Genomic DNA, 21870 nt, shown 5'->3' on the forward strand with positions numbered 1-21870 from the left:
CTGGATTACAGAGAAAATCCTCCAGAGACAGTGGAAGAACCTGGCTTTGCTCAGACATAGAAAGGCTTAGGAGCGAGCAAGCTCACAGATGAAGCAAACTATTTCTTCCCGTTTCAGTAGCAGCTGTAATGTCTGAAAAATTAGAAATACAACAGTCAGGAGCAGTGCTTTTTTTCCTTGGCGAAGTGGTTTTTGTCACCTGTTGGGCACAGAGCAGCCACTTTGGTGTAAGAAGCTGTTCTCTGAGGCGCAGCCTGGGCTGCACATGCCTGAGGCACTACCACATGAGCCTCAGGCTCTACCAAGCAAGGTCAGCCAGGCAAGGTTGGGTCTGTGCTCCCTACAGCTCGATTTGACACAGTGTGACTGGGTCTGCATTCACCCAGACCCTGCCCCATGCTGCAGCCCAAAGACTCTGCAGAGCTGCTCCCTGAGAGCAGGAGTTGGATGGTCACCAGGCCACTGGGCAGGGCTCAGTGCAGTGGGACCAGCAGGGACTTGGGCTACAGCCTTTCCCTGCCAATGCTGTGGGAGATGCAAGCAGAGTCCAAGGAGCATTCCCAGTTTCAATATGCTCCTCAGCTAGGGACCTTATGTTTCTCCTGTTCCAGACCACTAGGGAGAAGGAAACCCCAAACCCAGAACTCAGCAGCATGGGGTTGGGAAGGGAGAACAAATGTTGTAAGAAATCTGAATGCAGATTCCTCAATATTAGCAGCAAAATTAGCGTGGACTTGATGAGCCTCAAGGGTTCCTTCATCTCAGAATAGTCTATGTTCCATGACATTGTCTCCCTTTTGAAACTATGTCAGTAAAATTCCACTTTGTTTCCTTGGTTTTCCCTGAGAAAAATCCTGAAGGTGGTAATTAAAGAAACGCCCCATCTGAAGTTGCCTCATACCCCTCTTTAAATAATGTGCAGAAGTTGCCTGTTCAGTTTCTTGCATGAGACAGACCTGATCACAGAAATAATCTTCAGCTGAGGCTGGAACAGGCAAAAAAAAAAAAAAAAAAAAAAAAAAACTAACTTTACTAAAGCTTAACTAAATCCAAATAAAAAAATGTTCTTTATTAGTTGTTGTTTTTTTAATTTTCCTTCATTAATCCTACTACATATAAAGAGTAAGGCAAAATAATAACTCTACCAGAAGCAGAGAAGCATTAAATACCTTTAAAAACATCCAAAGGATGTTGTTTTGTACCATGTTTTACTTTGGAAATAGAATACTGAATCTGTGAATTGACGGACTCACCAGATATTTTTTCCAGGAATTCAGCAGTGTCTCTAGATTTTCTGACCAGGCTGTCTTCATATCTTCTATCCTGGGAACTTTTGGAGTAACTTTTGAACATTACACATGAAGTGTAATGTCATCTCTTTGGAACAAGAAAAGGATGGATGTTGTTTCACAGTCCAGCAGATGTTGCTTTTTTTCAAACCCAAGGGAATTATAAAGCCTTTTTTTCCCCTAGAAGTTCACAAAAAGTATAAAACTTGAGGAAGATTTCAGTCCTACTTCCTTAGATCCACAATGTGGTTTTTGCAACTACGTGAAGGAATTAGACTTTGTTAAAGAAGAGGAAGCTGCCAAGCTATTGTGACTTTCTCAACATGTTCTTGTAAAAGCCACACAGCAGTTAATTTGTAAATTCGCTGAGAAGAATCTCATTTTATGTTCTCTTTGGTAATATCAAATATTTTGAGACAGCAGAGATCCAGATTTTTTGCCTCTGGTTGTCCAACCAGTTGAGAAACCCTGGTAGGAACTGAAATTATGTGGGAATTCTCATCAGCTTTCAATGCTGTTTGTTCCTGGAACAAGCAGTGCATGGATCATGCACTTTCCCATTGCTCTGAGTTTTTTGTCCTGTGTGAAATGGATGCAACCAAGCCACAGCTGCCCAGGAGCTGCCCACTGTGGACCTGTGTTTTAGCAAGCATGGGCCTGCAGCTGGAAACTGCTGCCACTCACTACTCTGTTTGCATTCTAGTGCTGGCAGAAATTTATTCACACCTCTTGCAAACTAACTAGAAATATCTTAGGACTGTATCTCTTTTTTTCATGTAAATGTATTTAAGCCATGTCCATTACTGTGTTTGAAATGCCCATAAAATTTGCACTTTCCACATCTGGATACTGCTGTTTCTTGGTCTCATATTTATTTAAACATTTGTTAAATCCTGAAAACAGAAGATAACAAAGGAATCCATGGTTTAGAATCATGGCAGTAGAAACTACAGCCCAAGCCATTACTGCAGTCAGCATCACTACTTGGCATGTTAGACTCAGAAGAGGCTGCAGATTCTTTCCTGCTTACAGGTAGAGCAGCCCTGGTTACTGTAAACTCAGTGACTCTGAATGAGGACAACATTACTGAGGTCAGTCTTCATCACTAGGAACTTCCAGATTGGAGTTTGAGAAAAACTGTCGGATTTGCACAGGAAACTGCTGCACCCATTCCAAAATCTCAGTTCTTGAAGTGCTCGCTGCAGTGTCTTCCACAAACAATATTTTACCCCTTGGGATAATAGACAGGAAACAATTAGGTTCACGTGACATACACATTTATCTTAAGTTCCTTGTCTAAAGCGTGTGTATCAAAACCTGCAGATGTGTCTGATCTGCACTGCAAGACAATGACTGGCTTCCTAAACTAAAGTCTAAAATTGGGGTACAATATAAATTATGTAGAGAGCCCAACACCCATTCAGCATGAACAATCAAGAGCCAGAATTCACATTGACAAATGTCCATACTGGAATGAAGAAACATTTCCAAGTGTCTGTCATTGCCTGGTATTCTAACTGTTCATCCTAATGAAATTGCAGCTTTGCAGTCTCCTGTCACAGAAAAAGTGGAAGTGTGCGTTGTGTCTGCAAGGAAAACTATGCAGGACCCAACTGTGAAAGGTAAGAAGCTCATAGGATGACTTGCTGGTCAGCAATATAAAAGTCCTGGATTTTTTCAGGGAATTTTCCCATACTGGGGAGAAATCTTATGCACTTGTTTTCATCAGGTAGAATTGTATCCGTGAAATGATCTTGTTCATTTCCTACTAAAAAGCACTAAAATTCGCTGTGGAGAAGTGTCAGCGTAAGTCAGACATTTACATATGTCTGTTCTAGGTCTTACACTTTTGATCTAGTTCTTGCACTTTGTATGCATTTGTGTAGTGATCTTTCTAAAAGGAATGCAATTTAAAAATACAAAATACAAATCTGAAACAGCAGCTGAAGTGTAAAGTATCTACCACATCAATGCCTCTTGCAATTCATCCCTCTAAAATATGTAGCAGGTTTCTACTAAATAACCTTTACAAAAGCAAAGGAGAAAATCCACTATCAAATCAAATTCTTAAAGCAGATGCAGCTTTTTTCAGTTACATTTTAAATGCACCTCACAGGCATAATTTAATAAAGTCAAGCAAAAAATTACTGGCCAGTGCTGCTTTTCAGCTTTCCCTTATCTCCGTAAACTATTTCCAGCAAATATTCCCTAAATAAAAAAGGACACAAATAAATTGAACTATACAGCAGAAATATAATTCCATGTGCTGTAAGAGGCTCTCTTACTTGTTATGAACACACATAGAGGATGTTTCAATGAATGTCAGGAGCCTGATTATAATTCTGAAATTGTCTTTGAGCAGCCAATAATTAAAGAAGCTCTAACACAAAGACTGAGGGATATAGGATGGCTCAGACAATGGCTTCCTGAACATCTCATTTTGTTTTCCCTTAAAGCCCCTGAAGTATTGTAGTCTTTAGTCAACTGACTAAATAATGGGCAAGCCTGGAATTCAAATGACACTTAATGTAACTGTCAGGGAAGGGAGAAAAGGGATGCTTAAGATGCAAAAATAAATCAAAAAAAAGAAAACATGAGCAATGAGTAAAGGCCTTTCTCCTTACAGATGATGCAAAAACATCAGTCAATTACCTCCACATCACTAACATGACAGCAACAGTGAAAGCAGATGGCAGAAAAATAAAAAACCCACCCTTGTTTACAGGCCCACAGCTTTATTCTTTTGTTCCTTCAAAATGTCAGGTTTATACACAAAGGATAATGCAGACAATTAAAAGGTCATTGAGGTTTCTTAATGGTTATTAAAATGTCAACCCAGACTACAAGCATTAGAAATCCTATGAAATGGGTAGCAGTAACACAGAAACAGCAGAAAATAACATCAGCTTTTTTTCCTATTGGCCACTCCCCAGCCTGACACAGTGCATCTGTCTCAAGGAAGGCAAAGCTGTGTGGAAAAAGCTACAGAAAGAAATCAGCCTGTCCTGGTCACTATATTAAGAGCTTGGCTAGTTGCTGGGGTAAGGTGCAAGCAGAGACAGACAGGACTTGCCTTCTGGTTCTATTCCCATTTGTATCAGAAATATCAAAAGTGTTTCAAAGCTGGATGATGCATTGCTTGCCCCTGCCCACTTGCTAAAGAGCAAGCCCCTACTTGGCACACACTGCTGCTGGGCACTGCCAGAAAAAGGTGGTGTGAATTCACAGGCACCCTAGCTAGGAACTGAGTAAACCAGCTTCACAAACTGAAATTTAGGAATTTATCATTTTTCTCCTGAACTTCAGCAGTAAAGCATCAGGGTGGTAACTGATGACATGCAGGTTTTGTTTATGCACAAATGTTAAAAAGAACAACTAAACAAATTACAATTTACCATCCAAAGCAAATATATGAAAAAGGTTCTTTTGGCATTGCCAGAGAAGAGGAAGTTAATTCCTTACTCACTAATAATTACAGGAAGCAGCTATGGCTGCAGAATGAAACAAAGACAACTTCAATTTTATTATGGGAGAGGAAATACACTTTTTTAGCAAAAAATGGTCATTTATTGATACAATCTAGGAAAAGACATTTACTCCAGGCCTCTTAACTTTTTCAGGCCATAAAGTGCAGAGATGGAGCAGAACATTTCCAGTCACTGGCCTCTGCTCTTCTCACATCCTACCCACAATTCAAAAGAGGTTAAATGCCTCAGTATTATGAGATGCACTGAGTGGCAAACAGAAGAGTGAATGTTACACATTTATTTTTAGGTCTGAAAGTTTCTTTTTGTTTTAAACAACTGGTCCAGATGAGAAATTGTGGCTAATAAAAGTGAGTCATAGAAGAGTTTGGGTTGGGAGGGACCTTATAAAAGTCATCTGGTTCCAATCCCCTGCCATGGGCAGGGGCACCTTCCACTAGATCAGGTTGCTCAGAGCCTCACCCAGCCTGGTCTTGAACACTGCCAGGGATGGGGCATCCACAGCTTCTCTGGACAACTTGTTCTGCTGCCTCAGGTGGTCATAAAGAGCAGCAGATGTAAAACAAATCTGTGGGGATGTGAGGAAATGTTCACTACATTCCTGGCAAGTGAACTGAACAGTTCATTTCAGAAAAGGGGGAAAATGGCCTTGTCCTGATGAGAGGGCAGACGTGGCAGGCCTGGTGGGGATTGCACGCTGCTGTTGGTAGATGTGGGCAGCAGTGAGCAAAAGGCTGGTCTGACCCCAGCCCTACTCAGTGGCCTCTGTGAACCTGATGGCCACATTAGACAGATCATTTGGAAAATACCTAACTACAGAAAAAACAAACAACTGAAATCACAGACAATCATAGCAAGACTTCTGGCATGACTGACCAGTAGCTTTACCCATCACTGCCTGCTCTAATTCCCATGGGAAAGGGGAATGAGTCAACCAAATCATAATCATAAATTACACTCTGCACTCAGTGTTGCATTCACAGTTCTTCAGGGGGTGCACAGAACTCTCGGCCACACTTTAATTTTTTACATCTGGGTCACCCAAATGATAAAATCTGCACCAAAGATTCTGGCAATGTTGCAAAGAGACAGAAAGAGCCTTTGTCATTGACAAAAGCAGTATTTGAGGCAGCCAAATGGTTTATATTAAGATGCTCAAATTTTTATGTGTTTCTATTGTGAGGATTCAGGACTGGAACATGAACAAAGCAGTGTTGAGGAAATTACTCTCTTTGGCCAAAAAAAAAAAAAAAAAAAAAAAAAATAAAATATAGGAACAGATCAAAACTTGAAGCTGCTATCAGATCTTCCACATTTTTTATGGTTCAGATATGGCAGAACCTTAATTTGACTGTGTTCAGATTTTAGAAGACAACAGATCTTGGTTTAGGTATCCAGCCAGAACCTAGGAAAATTAATGTGAACTGCCTGAAGCGCTCACCCTCCCTGCTTACCAACAGCAGACAGAGAAAACAGCATCTTAAATAGGACTTTGGATGGGAGACAAGGACAACATGGTGATAAAACAGAATGAACTACAATAAATACTCCTTACCTAAATTATTTCAGCAGCTATTCAATCCTCCAATTCCTTCAGCTAGCAACTGTTACACTAACTAGTTATTCCCTTCCTGGCAGGAATTGTTAATTTCCTGTTTTGGGGTGAGTCCCTGATCTCTGAGCTCCAGGCATCTCCATCATGGGCATTAGATTTCCATGCCCACCCCAGTACTAGTTCTCCTTTGTCAGTGGTTGTTTTGCAAAAGTTCCCCTTGCTTGTAGGATTAAGCACACTCCCTGATATCAGCAGAAACATCTTTAACTGAGACTATTTCCTTTCCAAATAACCAAATCTATTACTACCTCTTTGCTTAGAACCACTGATCATCTAGGAGTGTTACATCAAAAAACTACCATACTTTGAAAAACTACCATAATATTAACATGTGTCTCATTTTAAGATGTAGAAATTTCTCAACTGAAATTATTTCCCAAATATAACAAGATAAAATGATAAAATATTTGGAGCTATTTCAGGCCTTCCCGGGGTGCCTGGTATCCACCTCCCTCTCTTCCTCTGCAGACCAAGAGAGGAATCCTCCCTGCTGACTGCTCTCAGCCTTTTATCCTCATCTAACAGGATAACATCAAACAGATCTGAAAAACAGAGTCTGGTTCAGTGCCTATTCTGTTTTGCAAAAACCAGAAGACACCCCAACACCTCACCATAGAAGTATTTCTATAAACCTTTCCTGGTCAATAGTTTTTATGCAGATTTATAATAGAAATAAGGTCTGAACCTCCTCTGAGTTTCAGCATCCTGAATGCAGCCTCTTGGCACAGTTTCCTATATAACACAATATAGTTGGTGAGATACGGAGCTGAAAGAGACCAAAACAAACACTGTAGAGCTGCCTTGCTGCCAAAACAACTCTGTCACAGATTTTAAAACAATAGGGAGAAAATCATTTCACTGCTAAAGATATGCACAAAAAATAAATTAACGCAGACTGGTATGCTTGAGATATGAGGGGTGTTCCAGAAGGGGAAAATATGTAACAGTACAGATTGAGATTAGAGCACAAAATATCTTCTGTAGGAGTAAAGCTCCTAATTAGCTCTCTGTCCATTAGAAGCTGCAGACAGTGATCAATTCCTGGTAACATAAATAAGGTCAGAGAAAAAAAGATGTCGCAGATAAGAATGTCATTGCCAGTGTTGCTCTTCCTTTCAGGTGCGCCCCTGGTTACTATGGGAACCCTTTGCTAATTGGAAGCACTTGTAAAAAATGTGACTGCAATGGCAACTCAGACCCAAATCTGATTTTTGAAGACTGTGATGAAGTCACCGGCCAGTGCCGCAACTGCCTGCACCACACCAGCGGGTTCAAGTGCGAACGATGCGCTCCAGGCTACTATGGGGACGCCAGATTGGCAAAAAACTGCACAGGTATTGTCTGTAGTCTGGTACAGCAGAGCTGAGCAGCACAGCATGGTCTGTGGATGATCTCCCAGAAATCAGAGATGCCTGAACCCCAGCTACCTGGGGCTCTGGGAGGCAGGTGATGGGATCATTTGGATGCCTGTTCAGTTGAATCATCCCAGGCACCAGAGGAGTATCTCTTTCCATCTCCCATGAGCAAGTCTCAGACCCCAGACTCCAACATCTCTAGTGCCTGATCAGGTTTAATGAAGGCACTGTTGTGTTCTCCTGAATCTTGTTTTAAATAAGGTTCTCTAAGAGTTCTTTAGGCAAAGTCCTCACCTTTCTGCTTGTCCACACCATGACTACTCAGGCTGATAGTGCTTAAAGACTTGAAAGGATTTTTTATGGAAACAGGATAATCCTTCCTCTCCTGACTCAATACACACTCACTTTCTGCTATTTTCCACTTTGGTAATATATTCTGCATTTCCTATGAGTCTGTGTAATCTTGCTGGTTACTGTATTTTCACACAGGAGTTGACTGTATGTTCAGGGGCTAGTAAAGTGTTACCCAGAGCACCTCAGCAAAACATACGTGCACAGAGGGGTTGCAAAGTTTTGTCTCCTCTAATATTGTCCTAATTTACATGGAATTCAATCCAAACAAGGCTTTGACCTCATACCTTTTATCCTTGTTTTGGCTCTGGAAGAGAAGTTTACATCCTCTTTCAAAGGACTTAGGAACAGCCACTCTTAAAGGCAAAATGCTGGTGCTCAGAGCAAGGCCCCCTCTCAAACTCTTTGGCAGGGACCAGAACACAAAGGAGGGAGGCATAGTATTCCTACCTCAGCCTGGCTCAAAGGTAAGACAGTTGAAGCACACACTCAACTTGGACCTCAGAAGTGCTCCAGGGCCTCCAGGTACAGAGCTACAGGCCTCAGGGACTTAGCAATGTTTGGATCTTTCTTGCAACTTACTGTGTACTAGGACTTTGTTTTTTACTTCCTTATTATGAAGTGTTTTGGGACACACAGGATGGAGGCTGTGAGGATGCTGTGGAATCACATGCCCTGTGTGCTGCTATCTTCACTTGCAGGGGACCACATATGATGCCATGATGCCACTACTGGCCCTTTCTGGTTTTACATCCCAGTGACAGCTGGAATTTGAGTGTCCATCTCCAGGATGTAACTCACATTGCAAATTCACATGGTTCAATTCCATTTATGCTGAACAGGAACAGATGGTGCTCATGCACAGTGATCCCAAAAGCCAAAGCCATGTATCCCAACTAGCTAAAAAGACATAAGCTGTGGGAAACAGCATGCCCAAAACTCACCTTCTGTCTGGATTTGGGTAGACAAGATGTTCATGAAATACAGCATGTCTGTGATTTTTCAGGTGGTAAAAAAAATCTCGTTTATAAACTTCACTGCCTAATTCACTTACCTGAGATGATTTAACTGCAGTTGTCCAGGAAGGAATGATAGGATCCAGTCTGTGGGTCCTGAATTCCATGAGACAGGATGAACACACCCGGCACTTCAACTCTGCAAACCACAGCAATCCTGCCCTGCCCATGGGCAAAAGCTTCAAGCACCTAAGAGTAACTTTGCCAGAATTCTGAGAGTTTCAGCTCATTCCAAGTGTCTGAGCAGGTTATACAATAAGTGATTTTGAAAGGCATCTCTGAAAGTACGGTTTTGAAACTCAAACTTTCATCACCTCAGTAGAGTTTTTTGTTTGCACCCTTAAGGAGGTACACAGGAGTTCTCTATACAGGCTGTTCACACAGTCTTGAAACCAGTGTGGTAATTCTCTTCGTTAGCAAATTTCCTTGCAGTGTTTCATCTTTGCTAAAGATAAAAAATGCTTGGATGCTTGAATATGTTGTGAGAGGTACAGCTTTTCTCTTTTCAGAAGTCAATTTAATTTTGAAGTTCACTCTAGCAAATCCTGATTTTGCAGTATTATGTTTCAGAGAATTATACACTTCTTGTTTCATCTTCATTTCTGCTGAGCACTGCAATGTGCTGTACTTGACAGTACTGTGCAGATTGCAGTACATCAATACATCCATGATATTCAAACTATTTGTGTATTTCACAGGGAAAGCTTATCCTTTGTCTGGCTTTATGGGACAATTAGGAGCTATTGCTTAGAATTTATTCTGAAATAAGTCAAATATCTTCTTTAAACTAAAAATAGAGAAACAAAATTATTGTAAGAATCAAGACAGTCTGCATACATGGTTTCCATGGAGCATTGCAAAGGATATATAAAACAAAAAACCACAAGACTACTAAGTTAACAAACAGCTCTATCAATCTAAAATCATCTTTTTTTCTTTTGAGTGGAAGACAAAATCTCAGTAGCTGTGAATGGTAGTTTTAAGCTGCTTTTTTTTTTTTTTTTGACCACATATTCTTTAGCCATAGTTTAAAGCTCTCCACAAATGGGCCTCAGAAATAAAGGTAAGTTTAGAAGCTTTCCCCACCAGCAAATTATGGTATCATTGAAAGTATTAATTCCCTACTAAAAATGTGGTACCTCTTAAACCAGTAGTTGAAAAATGATCCAGACTGCTTTTGGAATTAATTTGATATAAGATTTTATGTGGGAGACTCACAGGTATTCATTTAAATAAGACACAATTTTATTTTCTTGAGCATCAATCTCATCGAAATTTTAACTTTTTAAGTTTAATACTGCTACCTGATGATAGCCTAGTCCCCATGATATAGGCAAAAAGAAATCTCTGCTTTCAACTGATATTTTTCTTTCACTTCTTAAAAAAAAATAATGAATTAAAAGTAGTCATAGATCAAAAAGCTGTGAAGCACAGATTGTAATAAAGTCAAAATGCTGAATGCATCAGAGAATTCATAACCAATTTCTGTTCTTACAGTAGTACAAAAACTGATTAGTTTTGCTAACACTGATCCACTTACACAAAATTATTCTGACATTAGTGCAGGATGTTGTCTTTGAAGTTGTTTTACACCTTTTCAGTTGACAAATCCTTGAATGTGCAATGGGAAATGTAAATAAAAGAGTAATTCATAGATAAAAATTAATGGGCTGCAATAAAAAGGCAGTAAGATATTTTGTTATATGAGGTTCTGTGAAACATGAATCACAAGACCAAAATAAATTCCAGATAGATTGCTGCTGTTCTTATGTTCTGTTTGAGTTTTTATTATTGAATTTAAGTGTTCCAAGAATATTTTCATCTTTAAAATAATATATTTTAAAAGGCCAATTAAACCTTGAGAGAGGTTTAGAGATGTTAGATTAAAAATTGGACTTTTTAAAAAGCCACTTATGCTGGCAATAAAAATGTTGCTTTCTCAAGTTTGAAACAATATAAGACGTCATTTATTCTTCATTGTAAGTGGTAGGAAATATTTACTTTTTGATATGTTCAAGCTGAGAGTGTAACTGGAGTCCCCTATCAATCCCTGATAGCTGCAAAGCCTTTTTAGTGACAGCCTGACAGAGTGCTGATAAATTCAACGGAGCTCTGGAGAGATTTGTAACTAATAATTAACTTTAGTTGCCCCACTTTTCTTAATACATCTCCTAAATGTCACCCTCTCTAGATATTGATGTACAATGGCCCTTCTGGGCAACTCTGGCCTTGCTGGCTCTACTTGCAACGAAGCTTTGAACAAGTATTTTCAGAAGAGGTGTTCTCTCTCTGTTTTCCACTTCATATTTCATTTGTTCAAATTTCATCAGTGCGAGAAGCACCTTTTCCAAATACTGAAAGGAAAATCAGTCCAGTAAGTTCTTGATATTGGCTTGAATATCTACACACAATCCTAAGCATAAAAAATTCATGAGTTGGGAGGGAGAGTTGTACATTTTGAAGATTCTTTTTTCAAAAGTCCTTTTTTTTTTCCCCAGCATGTAACTGTGGAGGCAGAATGTGTGACAGCCAGACTGGAGAATGCCTCGCAGACAGTCCTGAAGTTTCTACTGACACAGACTGCCCGACCATCAGTAAGAACATTATCATGAAAACACCAATAACTACTATTGCTCTTATATTTAGAAGCCTACAAGTACTAACTTAAGAGCTTGGTACTCCAGTGGGCTCAGGATTTTGACGGTGGTCCCACAGGGCACTTAAGTGTGTGAATATACACAATGTCCTGCTGATGGAGTACTTCAGAAAGTTCTCACACACTCATCTGAGTACAGGCATATTTCCAACTCTGTGGTGCAGACTGCACATTCAGGTCCAAACTGCTGAGCAGTAGGGAAGTATCACCAAAGCCACTTCCATAGACCTTGAGACACACTGCCTGAAAAATGATATTCTGGTCTTAAAAAGTGTCTTCACAACTTTACCTGTGATATCTTGCATATAATTTATGACTTTCTTGTTTTGGCTTAACTCCATCAAGAACACAGCCATTCACTCACTCACCCTAGTAGGAACAGAGAGAGAATCAGAAAGGTAAAAACCAGAAAATTTGTGCACACACAAGCCACACACACTTCTGCAAACAAAGCAAAGCAATTAATTCATTCACTGCTTCCCATGGGCAGGCAGGCATTCAGCCATCTCCAGGAGAGCAGGACCCCACCACGCATAATATTTACTTAGGAAGACAAATGCCATCACTTCAAAAGTCTCCTCCTCCTTCTCCCCACTGTATTTACTGAGCATGATGTCACATGCTCAGTCTGGAATATCCCTTTGGTCAGCTGGGGTCACCTGTCCTGGCTGTGTCTCCTCCCAGTTTCCAGCACATCCCTGCTCTCATCACCACCATGGCAGTACAAAAAGCAGAAAGGATCTCACCTGCTCAGCAACAACAGAAGCACCTCTACATTCTCAACCCTGTGTTCAGCACAAATCAAAAACATGGCCCCATACTAGCCACTGAAATTACCTGTGCAGAAAACTACCCCAGTCAAAGCCAGTACAACATCTAATGTAGAGTGCTGCTGTTGACAACTTGGCATGTATCCATCAGCCAGTTCCTTTCCCACTATCTGCCATACTCTAATGATAGGAAGCCTGGGGAGTTTCCAGGAGTACTGTGTTGTAGCTATTGGTAACTACATGTATTTTTTAAATGTTAGTTAATTTATACCTGCATATAATGCAGAGCATGTAGCACACATGGGTTTCTGAACCAATTCCCATGAAGAAGGGTCATGTGCCTGAAGAGCAGCCAGAAGGAAAACATTTGGGACCTGCTAAAATATCAAGCCAAAGTGTCTGTAGGAATCTGTGTTTCACATTCACCTAAGTCTCTTGCATTTAGTGTTGGCACCAGTGTCACTATAAACAAGGTGACATTGCAATCCTGCAGCAAGAACAATATAGATCTGCAAAAGAACTTTCCAAGCACATTATAACTGTGTTTTTAGAAGCTGCCCTCATAACAAAGTAGGTGGCCAAGAGCCAATATACTGGACATCCTTATTTCTCATACCACTAAATTTTAAATATTGAATTTGAGGTTCTAACAAAATGCAGTTGGGTTTTTTTTTATCTTCATCCATTGTCCTTCAGGCCACAAACATGTAGCGCCTAGGGAATAGCCAGGAAATACTTCTCCCTCACTCCCAACTGATTACAGAATCTCTGTGTCAGCCTCTTTGAGCAGTCCCATCTGGTGCTGCTCAGCTAGAAATGTCATAACTGTACTGTGGAAGTAGCCTTGGAAGTGAGAGGGTGAAAGTAAAAGAAAAAATGGGTATCCACCAGCAAGCATCAGTGACAAAGAGAGTGAACACCATGGGTCAAGAGCACTACCACATGAATTTAATATATTTGCTGTTAACTGACACTAACACTAAAGAAAAATGTTGCTGTCTTATTTTCTTATCAGGCTGCGATAAATGTATTTGGGATTTGACAGATGACATCCGATTGTCAGTTCTGACTATCGATGAAAGCAAATCCACTTTACTGAGCATTTCCACTGGTGTTGCAGCCCAAAGGCGTTTGAATGACCTGAATATCACTGCCACACATCTCCAGGTACAAACATTGATGGCATTTCAGTTTTTTCATGTAGTTTGAATATCTGAATTTCCACTTTGTTCCTGTAAATTTCAATCCCTGCCCTCACTAGAGAAGGACTTTGTTTTAAAATGCACTTACTTGTTTTTCCCCACACACAGGAGGCAATGTCCAAAAAAAAGAATCATGCTATGCTTTGGACCATCCAGGTTGATGATGCTGCAGATGAGATGAATGATCTCCGCAGAGAAGCAGAAACACTTGATGAACAGGTTTGTTTACAGCCTTCTGCCAAAGCTCTGAGGGTTTGCACTTTGTCATATTCACCTGGTGGCATAAGAGGTGAGTATAGAATAGTCCCAGTTGGAAGGGACCTAAAATGATCATCTGGTCCAACTGTCTGAGCAATATAGGGCCCATCAAAAGTTAAAGTCTCTTATTAAGGGTATTGTTCAAATGCCTCTTAAATCCTGCCAGAAATGGGGCATTGACCATCTCTCTAGGAAACCTGTCCCAGTGTTTCACCCCTCTTCATAAAAAAAATATTTCTTAACATCTACTCTGACACTTTACGTTCACCAAACAAGAGCGGGTGTGCCCTGACAGCTGGAAGAACCTCCTATTTCTATTTCTATTTTGTAACTTTCTACTTTAAATATTAATTAAAAGCATAAATTAATTATCAAGTCAAGTCTTCTTCACAGAAAAGGAAGTAGGTAAAAAGTGTGTTGAGTGTTGGAGGTTGGAGGTTTGTCACCAGTCACAAAAATCTTCCCCTCAGGATCTGAGTTCCCACCTACCCGCTACACAGCATGTTTGATCTGAGATAGACACATTGCCTTTCTCATTCACATTTTGATTTCTAATTAAGAGAAGTAAACTAATGCAGATTGACTTTGGGAGCATTTGTACTATATCTATTTTACATGTATTCTCTCTTAAAATTAAATTAATCCTGGTTATACATTTCAAGATATATTTCAGAATTGCAAGTTTAAAAGATTTTTCAGGTATCCACTGAGACGGGAGCTTGATCAGCACTCAAGATATTTTTAATACAGTTATAATCATAAATGTTGCACATCCAGCTGCCAGGGTATAAAATTAAAATCAGCTCTCATCTCCCACAACACTTTAATTGCATCCTAGAATAATGCTGCTATGATATATGTGAAGAGAAGAAATAAGGTTCAAAATTGCTTATCCTCTATTTTAAAAAGATAATATTAAATATATATCTGTTGCTGCAATATACATATATTAGTAAAATACATCACTCTATGTTATTATCAAAGATAGCCACAGCTGCCATAGAACTAGATTCTATTTCATGCTTATTGCAAAGTGCCAGATCTTATATGCACTTTACCAATTCCTTCACAAAACAAATTAGAATTATACCTTAAACTAAAACTCAAATATAGGAGCAGGTAGGGGGTAAAAAAGCAACACAAAGGAAAGTAGAAGAGAAAATTTAGGTTTATGTGCTTTTAATCAACACTTACTTAGGTCACAAAAGACTTATACAGACTATGCTTGTGTTCAAGAGAGCTTTGATTAAATCAACTCACACTCACAGCTCCATACCTGTGAATATCTGTCCGAGCTCACACACCTCAGTGTCCCTCTCTCTAGCTGGTAGGCAGACTGATTAAGGCATTAGGTTTTCTATGAATATTTAGTGAGTTTGGATAATAACATTTCATTTGCAGTACTGTCTGGGGATTTCTTTCCTCATTCCTCAGTTTTACTGTCCCTGAGCAAATAAATTCAGCATTTCCTCTGGTCTTTTCTCCCTGGCTAGCTGTAATGAGAGTTCCACATCAATACTTGTGATTGCTTGCAAGACAGGGAAATAATGACCCCAGACTCTGACAGTGGAAAACCACAATAGTAACTCTGAATATATTGAGCTCTATGCTATTTCAGGGTACATTTATGGAAAAGGGGTGCTGGGACCTTAAGTGGGTTTCACAGAGACACACGGCATTTTCTGTTCAGAGCATTTTATGTGCACATCCCCATATCTCAGGGGTTGCTGCAGATTCTGATCTAAACCACAAAGGCATGGTGAATAGGCCAACTGTAGGCAAATCTTCCCACTAAATATAGCTCCTGGAACTACCTGTAACTCCCAAAGTCTGCATGGGATGAGTTTTGAGTAAAACAGAACATAGCTTGATCCTGAATATTTGGAAGATGGGAACCCAAAGCATTTCTACTAACCCTTTCACTTGTTTTTTCAGTCTCATAACCCTTACAATTTGTTTTATCATTATGCCCATCCCTTTTAGTCGTGCTGTGCACCCTGTCCCTGCCTTCAAATGCCACCTGGGGTCTCCACAAACCCTAAGTAAGGGAACACAGTGCAGAGAGCAGCCCCCAACACAATGTAGTACAGGACCATGGCTGTGCTCCTCAGAGTATTTTCAATTCCCAGGCTTTTTCTTTAACAAGTTGCAGAGCTGGGGATCTCACTTGTGGGAGACACAAATCTAAAAAGAGTTAGGAGCTTAACACCTTTTTCTTCATTCTGTTTGCTTACTCAGGAAATGCCATACCCAGCAACAAAATAAGCCAGCCCCACTGAATGCCTAGGAGATTCAGCAGATAGAGTTTTACAACTGTATCTAATTTATGAAAATTTCATTGCAGCAAATGATGGATGAATATGGAACAGATTTTAATCTCTCACTGTGCAATTCTGAAAACACTGACAAGACAGATCTTCATTTTGAACACCTTTAAATACTACTTTATATGATAGAAAGGACTTCCATGTGCTCACCAGGAGAAAACAAAATGTGTGTTTATAGTGCTCATCCTCACATCTTGAAAAGAAATCTGTTATTTACCTCTCATGGTTTATTCATAGGGAAATGAAGCATCTAGCAAAGGCCGACTGGTACAGAAAGAAACCACAGAGATCAACAACCGTGCTTCTCAGTTTGTGCAGCAGCTCAATGATATAAGAGATAACATTGAAGGTAAATAGATTCATTTCTGGTTCATCTCAGTGTCAGGAATGTATTAATGAAGCCTTCATGTATTAATGGATCATCATGAATTTTTATTGTCCTATATATCAAAGGAAAATCTTCTGATATATAGGACAATATGTAATTTATGACAACAGTGAACACCCTCTCAAGCACAACTGCACTCAGAAAAGATTTCCTAGTTGGTGATAATCATCTTCATCTGGAATATCTATGACATACCATTATCATCCTGAAATATAAAAATGAGATTAAACCAATTGAAATCAATGTACTCAAAAACACCCCTGTCCCCTGTATACCTGTGACATGAAAGCCTCCATCCTGCTGCAGAACACATTTTCCCCAGCCTTCAGCAAAGCCAGCAGTATGCCAAAGCTGTCTATGGCACCAGAATAGAAATGCTGACTTGGTAGCTGAGGTTAAACATCCCTTTTCCAATTAAAAATATTTGATTAATAGACCTGATCAGTTCCATCTTGGCAGTTATTGCAAGCCATCTGGCAACTTGTGTAAGGAAGAGTGGTTACATATCAACTGTTATCCTTGCTTATCCTTACCTCCATGGGTGCTTCATTACTTTCTCTCAGGAAACATGGTTAATATGTCCCATCAAAAAAACAGAGCCTCTAATATTAAAAAAAACATTGACTGTCTGGCCATCTATCAAATTTTATTTCTACAATTTTTGAGTAAAAGTGTCAGCATGAGCCTCACTGTGTGTCACTAACAACCATGGCTGATGTCTATGGATCATCCTTTTGGATCATTAATTGGTTTGGAGCAGGACAGGAACCACATAAGGCAGATATGCATCTAATCTGGCACACAAATAGCACAATCACATTCAGCTGTTATAGAAGAAAACAACGTCCATGGCTGTGAATAGAACAAAAACAGTTGGAAACAAGTAGGTGAAAATTATTTCCACCAACTGTTCTTCTACAGAGTTATCACCCATTTGCACACACACGTGTACCAGCATAAGGAAAAAGAAATCCATGGAGCCCTGGTCATCATCAGTTTCTGCTCAGTATGAGCCTTTAAAACTTCACTAATGAGCTCAGGACCCAGCAAGAGCAGGCATACAGACACTGCCAAAGAATCAGTGGTGCCACAATTACGCGCCTATTTTTTATAAAAATCTTCCATAAGAATAATGCTGGTTTTGCCAACTTTGTTTACCCACAAAACTAGTGCAAGCACTAGCCAAAGGCACACATATCACAGGACATAAAAGAGGAGGTGCTTGGTATTCAAGGCCAGGGAGTGAGAAGTGAGCAAATATCATAATGATTACACTGGGAATGGGTAAACTCAATTTTAGCTGCAGGGATACAACAATGTTTTTTGAACTGAGACCAAAACCTTGAAATAGTATCTATCTCCAAACCACCTAGGCAGCATCAGGCCAGAAGACATATGTTACCTCCTTAGGGTGCCTCAAACATCTGCAGATGGAAAATGAGGTTACTTCAGTCTCCTTAGCATTATTATTATTTTATAAACAGCAGCACTTAAAAGCCATGATCCTAGATGAAAGCCTCAGCCTGCTACACGTCACAGAATCCAAAATAAAATTATTATCCCAGCCTATAAGAAATGTCAAGGCAAATAATGCACACAACCCACGTCTATTTAATCCCATCCTCTTCACATGTGACAGAAAGTGTGAATTATTTACAGGTTTAATATTAAGATTGGATTGATTAAACATAATCCTTATCTACTATGGAGTTGAACATAATTAAAACTTTGTTTTGCCATCACTATAATCACAATTCACAAAACTAAAAGTAGTCCACAGTATTTATTTCTGTGTAGTCATATTGAATTGACCATCTGTTCCCTTTTCCCCCTAGAAATCAGCAGCAAGTCGAAATACTATGCAATTCAACAAGAGCTGAGCCCTGAAGAAATTGCCCAGAAGCGGAGCATGGCCGAGGAGATGCTGAAGGAGATCAAACATCTAAAGCCTTTCACTAATCAGAGGCAACTTGCAGATGAGGAGGAAAATGCAGCAGAGGAGTGTGAGTTTTAAGTCAGTTTTCCTTTCAGCCACATCCTGATGCTCAGCTGGCAGGTGTTGGGCAGCTCTGGGTGTACTGCTGGGCCCCTGGGGAGGACCAGCAGGTACTTGGCAAGCACCAGCTGGTGTGCTGGAGATGTTGCTGCTCCCAAATTCCTGCCCCAAGTACCTGCTGGTGCTCGGTGCTCCTCACAGCACAATAGGGGGGAAAAGGTCTGTGTGTGCCTGTGCACTGGAGCACCTGAACAACAGCTGCTTAGGAAGGTTCATGGCAGGGCTGGCATTGCTCATGTGTACATCTTCCCCCCTGCCTATGGGACAGCAAACACCAGCAGAGAGAGAAAAGCTGCTGGCATGGGAAAAAGTGGCAGCCTAATTCTCAGAGCTTAATGAACATGAATCAGAACACGAGGCATAAACACTGTCTTCTCTAGAATAGGCTGCCTAGATTTAACAATGAAAAACAAATGAAAAGCAGGCAAAGACAGATCTAGTTTCTTTTAATAAAATATATTTCAGAGGGGGAAGTAATAGGATTAAAATGAAACGTTAAAATGAGAGTCATCTTTCCTTCTCAAAAGAGAAGGGAAAATTAAAATCTAGGTATATAATCCCTCAAATGAGCTTTACAAAATGTGTTTTACTGTCGCCTGAGTAAAAGTAAAGAAATTCCTGTATAGGTAAGTTCTGTCAGAAATCCAAGCTTTTGATTTATTGGTCTCTTTATTTTTCTCCCAGTGCTACAGCAAATTGAAGCATTTCACGAGAAGTACAATGACACCAGGTCCCTGGTAACTGATGTGCTGGAGCAGCTCAGCGAACAGGATGTGAAGCTGTCAGACCTGGAGGAGGCATTAGGCGAGGCACTGGACTATGTTACACAAACGGAGGATATAAACAGGGAAAACACAGCCAGGCTCCAAAGGCAGGAGGTACTGTGCACTACATTTATCATAAGTGTTGACTGTGAACATTCCATCTCTGCCACTGCTTAAAACAGTAGATTATACACAACTTAGATTCAGGAATCACCACACCAAAAAAAAGTTTCTTGGACCACTCAGCAGGATGAGTTTGATTCATCAGTTCTAAGAAACAGCTTGTGGAATTGCAAGGTACTATTATCTATTTGTGGAATGACAATAAATGAGAAGTTTTGGCATGTCATGCCTCATCGGACCAAGAGAGATGGATACTTATGCCTAGACTAGAAAGGCATGTTACAGTAAAAGTCAAGAAGCTTAAAATTTCAGGTAGCATGGCTGCTATAAATATTGTGTTGGGATTACTTCATCCAGTTATGTCCTGACATAATGTGGGAGGGCATCATGTTCACAAAACTAATTCTGTTCTAAGAAAACAATTACTTATAAAGACTCTGCACTGTGTTTGTGCCCTGGGCTGAATGCATTCATACTGTCTGATCCAAACTTCCTCTGAATCACTTTAATCAATTGCATCCCCAGTTTTTCAGGAGGAGTTGACAGCTGTCCTTGAATCTTCAAGCACAAATCAATTTCTAACTGCTCCACAATAGATACTTTGAAACTGGGTTTTCTACTTGCTAGGTGAACTTGCTAGCTTAGCTATAAACTTACAACAGTTTTCCCTTGCATCCTGTCCAAATGAACAGTTTCAGGGTTTTGAACAAAGTAATCACTCTGGAGGAAAGCTCAGAGGTGACCTGTCCCCTGTAGCCTGGAAGTGGGGGTCCTTTGCTTGGAAGTGGTGGCATTAGGTTCAAAACCACATGGCTGATGAGAAAACTGAATTTTCACATTTAATATCCAGGAAAAGTACCCAACCCATCAGCCAAACAAAAGAAACTATTTTCTTCTCATCAGAGCAGCTCTGTGATTCTTTCCCGGTTTTCATAAATTTATTTTAAGGAATGCAAAACCAGAATATCACACCTAAAACTTCTCATTTATTTTTTCAGCAAGGGAAAAATTACAAAGAGAACAATTTAGGGCCATTCAAAACAAACTGTTTTCATGTCAATTATTGAAATTTTTTGTATTCTGGAGGAGAGGGCATCAGTGAACAATTCTGTGATTTGAAGAAAGATCCCACAAATTCAGGTCAACCTCTGTGTTTCACAGCATTAGTTTCAGAGTTCTTGAAATTTGCAGTGCTAGGAGTTCATGCTGATATGGAAGGTCTAAGAATTCAATAGAGAAATCAGGAGTGCTCCTCTAGTGAATCCTGTCACAAGGGCTTGAGATCCTTAAGTACAAAGCCTCTTCTGTTGTTCCATAATTACAGTGCCAAGCTGCAGCTTGTCGCACAGTTATGAAGCAAGGCCTGAAGAGTATACTTGTATTTGTTCACTGTTCTTAACCATTAGGATCTCCATTATTCCTCATGATGAAGGCAAATGGTGCACAAAAGAGATTGTTCACATTGGCTTTACTACTGACAAGAAAAAGAGATCTCTGTACTGTAGATTTTAAAAAACTCCAGAATAAGATAGTCTCCAGATGAGTATGAAAAATCCATGCTTCACTTGTCTCTGCTATGCAATAAATAGTGCTTCATTCCAATATCATCTTAGGTTGTAATATAAAATGAAATTAATTTTTTTTAATCATCCAACATTTCTTTCACGAAACAAACCAACAAAAAGTAATTCACATCTCAATATGTAGCAATTAGACATGTCTTGGAAAATCAGATTTCCAATTTGTCTAAAATCTAATTAGTTCACCACTATCTTTTAATTAACTCCAGCACATTTTTAAAAATTGATTAACATATCAAAGCACAAATGGTATTGGATGCAATTTATGTTTTGAGCTTTCTTTTTAGAAACAGCATGAGAAGACAAAAGAGCAAATGGATGAAGTGAACAGCATTCTGCTCAGTGCTACAACTATTTTGGAAGGACCACAAAAGGTCAATTCTGAGTTAAGTGAAGTAATAAAGGTAAGTGCCTCAGTGGCTTGTTTAAATTATACATCCAGATTTTTTGAAATCATATGTTTAGATCACTAATGGAAAAACTCTCCTTTATACTGCTTCAGCGAAATACTGGTTAATATTTCCTGAAAAAAAGTAGATGGTTTTCTTGGATGAAAATCTCTGTTATTACAATTTACTGCCTAAAAAAAATAATTCTAGCATAAGGACACATTACTGTAGGCAAAGCTTAATAAA

The 21870-nt window shown here is 39.7% G+C and overlaps 1 protein-coding gene across 1 annotated transcript in view; it reads left to right on the forward strand.

Moving 5' to 3' along the window:
* LAMA4 (laminin subunit alpha 4) overlaps positions 1–21870 on the forward strand; it is a 105516-nt gene that overhangs the window by 31911 nt on the left and 51735 nt on the right. The window contains exons 4-12 of the mRNA XM_021555532.3: positions 2831–2911; positions 7509–7723; positions 11610–11705; positions 13553–13704; positions 13848–13958; positions 16562–16673; positions 18548–18715; positions 19453–19646; positions 21523–21639. Of these exons, the coding sequence (XP_021411207.2) occupies positions 2831–2911; positions 7509–7723; positions 11610–11705; positions 13553–13704; positions 13848–13958; positions 16562–16673; positions 18548–18715; positions 19453–19646; positions 21523–21639 (1246 nt within the window). The remainder of the gene's footprint in view (positions 1–2830; positions 2912–7508; positions 7724–11609; positions 11706–13552; positions 13705–13847; positions 13959–16561; positions 16674–18547; positions 18716–19452; positions 19647–21522; positions 21640–21870) is intronic.

The sequence above is a fragment of the Lonchura striata genome, chromosome 3 (genome assembly GCF_046129695.1).
Source record: "Lonchura striata isolate bLonStr1 chromosome 3, bLonStr1.mat, whole genome shotgun sequence".
Classification (NCBI taxonomy): domain Eukaryota; kingdom Metazoa; phylum Chordata; class Aves; order Passeriformes; family Estrildidae; genus Lonchura; species Lonchura striata.